The 5,307-nt window shown below is 40.2% G+C and overlaps 1 protein-coding gene across 1 annotated transcript in view; it reads right to left on the reverse strand.

Annotated features, from left to right (window-relative positions):
• Positions 1-1,187: 1,187 nt before the first annotated feature.
• Positions 1,188-5,307, reverse strand: part of zfta (zinc finger translocation associated) — a 9,070-nt gene continuing 4,950 nt past the window's right edge. The window contains 2 exon segments of the mRNA XM_054601268.1: positions 1,188-4,423; positions 5,194-5,307. The exon segment at positions 5,194-5,307 is cut by the window's right edge and continues 342 nt beyond it. Coding sequence (XP_054457243.1) covers positions 3,942-4,423; positions 5,194-5,307 — 596 coding nt within the window. The 3' untranslated portion in view covers positions 1,188-3,941.

Raw genomic sequence — 5,307 nt, forward strand, 5'->3', positions numbered from 1 at the left:
TATGTGGTCTCTGTACTGATGTCAAAGTGAAATTAATAAAAACACGTTAAAGGACTGTGGCTTGGTGGATGTGTTCTCTTCTGTGTGGATAAAGGCTGCCGGAGGGCCTTGAGAGAAATTACATATTTTCCCAGCATGCGTGCAGATCAAAAAAAATACACCCAGATGAAATATCTAAAATAAGAAGCTTTGACTGGAAGCTGCTGTCTGTCATGGTGTTTGGGTGGAGAGAGGATTATAGTTTCTAATTTAAGACCAGGCCAGCATACTAAAACCTTTAATGTTAACAGTCACATGCAGACTCGACGTCCCATTTAAAGCCTATGTGGTAACAGAACCGGAGCCCTAAATGATGAACCAAGCGTTACTAAGTGAGCAGCTATGGTACGAATAAACAGGATGGATTAAAGCTGATTTGAGTTTTGGTGATTTGACAAAAATATTCCTAGGATTACTTAGAGCTGTGCTCAAGGTAGTTTATTGTTTGAAGATTAATTAGCTGATTAGGAATTATCAGGACAATTTAAGCTAAAATCAGGACAAACTGACTTAAGACGTATTATTCATATCATAATTAAAACAGGGTCAAAAAGTTATGTCTTATGATTCGTGTGGATTGAATATTATTACTACTGTTTCTATTAATTCGACCCAAGGTCCTTTGTTGGCTCAGTGCAAGGGGTGGGACTTTGCCCCTCTATTAAAGAGCCAGCCAATAAGAAGAGTCATTTTGGAAGACACCAGCCAAAATTATTTTTCCACAACCTGGCAACCCAAACTTGATAATACATATGATGCAATATTTCATACATTTTAGTGATTAAATAAAAATAAGTACCATGTTTCCTGTGTCCATTAATGAGATCACAATCAGGACCTTTGAGTTGAATTCTTTTCTGCTGCTGAATTGATTTGGCTTTAAAATAGATTTTGGTATAATCATTTTGTAATCCCGTATATGAAAATGGCTTCACGTTGGGGTTCGACATATGGCATCAATGGACGCCAAACATTCAAGCCCTCATACAGGAGAGTTGAAGAAGTCATTCAGAAACCAGAATTTAAATTAGCGTCTCATCTTTATGTAGCGTTCAGATGAGCCCAAAGCCAAAAACAAACGAGAAGTAAATGTTGACAGCAGGCCGCCTCGCAGTGTTCAGTATTTATTCAAACGACACGGAGGAGAGAGTTCATGTGTCACATGTCGGTCATGTACAAATGAAATGTGAACAGACGAGGTGAGTGAAGAAAAATGAGGATCTCTCTCCAAACCAGAACACACATACACAGTATAAAACACACACACACACACACAAGCAAATGCATCACATGCTCCATCATTCATTTCACTGTAACTTACTTCATTTAAATAATTAAGTGCCATCTACTTCAGAACTCTTCGAGAGTGATGTGGGGGCCTGTTCTTAGCTAAAAGGACCAATGAAATGGGAATATGAGTGGAGTCCTTCATTTTGACACTTTGTATCAGAAGCTTCACCTGAGTAAATTCTGTCAATGTACAACAGAGCAATGGGTCACTGTTAGGGACTTTATCCTGACAGATCAATGGATATTTTGGAATAATTACAACTTGAAATGTTACATCATTCTCTAATTTTTGTATTGAAATATAATATTTTATTCTTAAATAAACACAGGCTTTATTTTGTTCTATTTCGACTTTATTTTCCAAACATTCAGACTTTTCCCTCAAAATATTAAGACTTCTTTTTTGTAATATGACATTTGGCTTAAAATGTCATCTTTTTCTTCAAACATCGATTGTTATTGTACTTACAATAAAGATTCATTTTTATTCTGAAATTTCAGCTCTATTCTCCAAATATAAGAATTTTCCTTATTATATTCTTCTCAAAATATGACCTATCTCATATATGTTTAGTTTTTTTCAAAATTCTGACTTTATTCTAGAGTGACTTTATACTCAAAATACAATGAAATCTCAGTTGAGTTTGGTTTTGTTTTAGCGGTCGCCTCAACACTGTTGTATTTGTACAACCAACGCTGACATTTGTATCCAGTATCTTCAGATGGGACTCAAAGACTACTGATGAAATGGTTGTGGATGAGAACAGAATCCCTGAGTTCCATTTTCCAGGTGAAGACATGTGACATTTCATGGCAGACGTTTCTTTCTCTGACAGCTGTAAGCTCTTCTTCAACATCACCTGACGCGTACATTTTGTACAGTGAAGGAAAAATACAAAGCTGGACATTTTCAAAGCAAAAAGTCCAACGAGTATTCCTCCTGCTGTTAAAGATCAATGTCATTGAAATCTTGAATGAAGTAGAAAAACTGGACATAATTACAAACACGCTTTGTAGAAACCCGGTGCATAAAAGTGCTTGTATAAAGGAAAAATAATTCTATTTTTTCATATATTTACATATTCTATTTTTGTGCAGTTTCTAGCTAGGATGAGTTGTAGATGATGGAAAGGATGCCGACTGACAGAGAGATAACATATCTCATTATAATGGGTAAGAGACAAGGACGTCCTTCTTCTCCACTGTAAACAAGGAATTAAATAGACGAGAGAAAAGTGACTGCACTCTGGCATTCATTGTCTTCAGCAATTACATGGAACTCAGTCTCATTGGACTGGCTGTACAGAAGGGGAGCTGGGGTCTAGTCCTTTTTTGGGGGGACAAAGTGCTGTGTTGTCTTCAGACACATTATCATAAAACTAATTCACCTCGGCCTCAACCAAGAATCTAACTTCCTGAGAGCGTAAGACTCAGGCCCCGACCAGAATCAAGCCCTGGACCCTCCTGGAACCCCCATATGACCCTATCTGGTACCCCTCCTGGCCCTCTTGTAGGACCCCTTCTGGGCCTGAAATGAATACAAATTTATATGAAATTGTCGTCATGAAATTGCATACAATTATGCCAATTTGGAGTTGAGAAAATAAAAGTCCAGACACTCATGCAGGTGTTTTGAAAATCTAAAGCTATGTTTCAGTATAAGTGACAGGTCTAACCAGGAAGTGGGAAAACTAAATTCACTTTTGGTCAACAACAGAAATAAACTCATGCAGATTTACTAATGGATTGATTGATTGGTATAGTAGTGAGTACTCGCAAGGCTAGTTGGCATTAATTGCTAGCATGCTAGCTAGCCAGGGACGGGAATGTCAAGTCATTTTTATCATTCAAACGCCATTAAATATGCTTATCTCCCTTCATTATTTTGAAATTTTAACTGACTGCACTTTACCAATCTCCATCAATGAGGAGCCTAAGAAGCCCATGGACATCCTAGCGTAGCCAAAACGCTGGTCTGATCTGAATAACATCTGAGGACCTTCGTAAGAGGTTCAGAGGTTAACTGTTTTCTTAATAAAATGCCAGTCTGTCGTCTGAAATCTGTCAAGTTAAATTTGATTGCAAAATGAGCAACTCAGCGCTGTTTTCCTCCTCAGCGCTGTTTTCCTTTTCTTGGGTAGTTATCAAGCCCTATTGGGAATTATTTTCTACCTTTTAACATTTAGAGGGTTCATCTAGCTACCAACTGTAAGGTCAGGTAAAATACTGTTAATTACTATTATAATGTGCAGATGAGGCTTTAGTTTCAAATGAGCTTGGCTGGACTTTCATTTTTTCTGCCACAACATGTTTTCCAGTTGTGACTTTTCCTTTTTATGGCAGTGGCTACCTTCATACTATCAGATTCAGATTTAAGGGGAAATTCCAGTAATTGTCACCGAAATTCTCAGATGTTTGTCCATCATGACTACTGGTCACGATAATGTTTTACGCTGCAGCTGCAATGTAAAGATTTGGGACAAGGTCAGAGGGGCAAAGGAGCGAGAACAGGATTCTGTTTGGCAAATACTTGAGTTTCCCTTGAAGAGAGGAGGTGGAGGGCTGCTACTCAACGCGGGGGTCGTGTGAGGAGCGACGGACGGAAGCCCTTTCTAAGTGCCGTAGTGTGCTGGAGCCAGCTCGGTGTGTCCGTGGTCCTGGGAGGAGAAGCAGTCGTCGGAGTGGATGAAGTGCAGGGCGGCCTGGTTGTAGCTCAGCAGCGCCTGCTGCTTCTCCTCCGGACTGTAGTCCAGAGAGTGGGGGTGCACCTGCTGGACGTGCCTCTTGATGGTGCTGACCTTCAGCGTGGCCAGGGTGGCGCCGCATACCATGCAGATGAGCCCGTGTCGCCGACAGTCATAATCCATCAGGTACTCCATCCGCCAGCGCACCTGGTAGTTCCTCCTCTGGTCCTTCCCCGGGTAGTGGCCGTGACGGGAGTGCGCGGCGCCGTCCTCCTTCGCTTTACCCTTCCCGCCACTCGCACCCTCCTCCCTCTTCACCGCTTTGCCGTGCACTCTCACATCGGGGGAGGCGTCCTCGTTCGTCTCTGCCGTGGTATTTAGGACATCGGCTTCGCCCGCGTGGATTTCTGCTGAAACGGCAGGGAGTGAGCGCCTGTAGTTAGACTGAATGAAAGCCTTGCGTACCTCACAAGCATATGTCGTCTTTTAAATCTTAAAACTGCAATATGTCAAGATTTGTATGTAAGAAAATCTGCCTTGTCAAGCTAAATCGTAATATCCCCATTAGGGCACACAATGGATTCATCCTGTTTATCAGATTAAACTCTGCTGTCAGATATAAACACTTGCTACAATTTCTCAAGGAATTTAATTCTTATAGGCCGTAATTTTGCAAAAACATGGATAAATAAAAGTGCACATTTGTAAATAGGGTCTGTGTGCTTGGCCTGCATGAACACGTAAATAGGGACATGAAGAAAATTTCCACGTCATATACACACACTGGTTTTTAACAAAAATAGTTTTATTCACTCATTTATTCCAAATACCTTTTTTAAACCACAATGTCTGCAATACTTCCTGCAAATGTTTTACGTTAAAAGTCTATTTAAGAAAAAAGTGTGTGAACGCACCACTAGCAATTACACTTTTATTATTTTTTTTCCCATTTTTAATTACTTTTGATAACTATCGAGTTTAACAGCACTGATATATATTTGTTGTGCTGTTGAAAATGGACAATAAACTGAATATCAAAACACACGGAGATAAACTATACTGATAAAAAACATGGAAAATAAGCAATAAAGCCCTGTCATCTGCAGCTGATCTAAAATAAAAAGCCCTATTTCTATTTGGCAGTAGTAAGTAGTGAGTAACAGTGGTTGAAGCAGCTCACCATCTTGGATTTGCGTTCCTTCACCAGGATAGTCTTTGGTCCAAGCAGCAGCCATGGCCTCCCTTTCTTGCCGGCTCAGGGTCGTCGTCTCGGGGTGACACTCCTGGATGTGGC

This window comes from Anoplopoma fimbria, chromosome 7 (assembly GCF_027596085.1).
Source record: "Anoplopoma fimbria isolate UVic2021 breed Golden Eagle Sablefish chromosome 7, Afim_UVic_2022, whole genome shotgun sequence".
NCBI classification, from domain to species: domain Eukaryota; kingdom Metazoa; phylum Chordata; class Actinopteri; order Perciformes; family Anoplopomatidae; genus Anoplopoma; species Anoplopoma fimbria.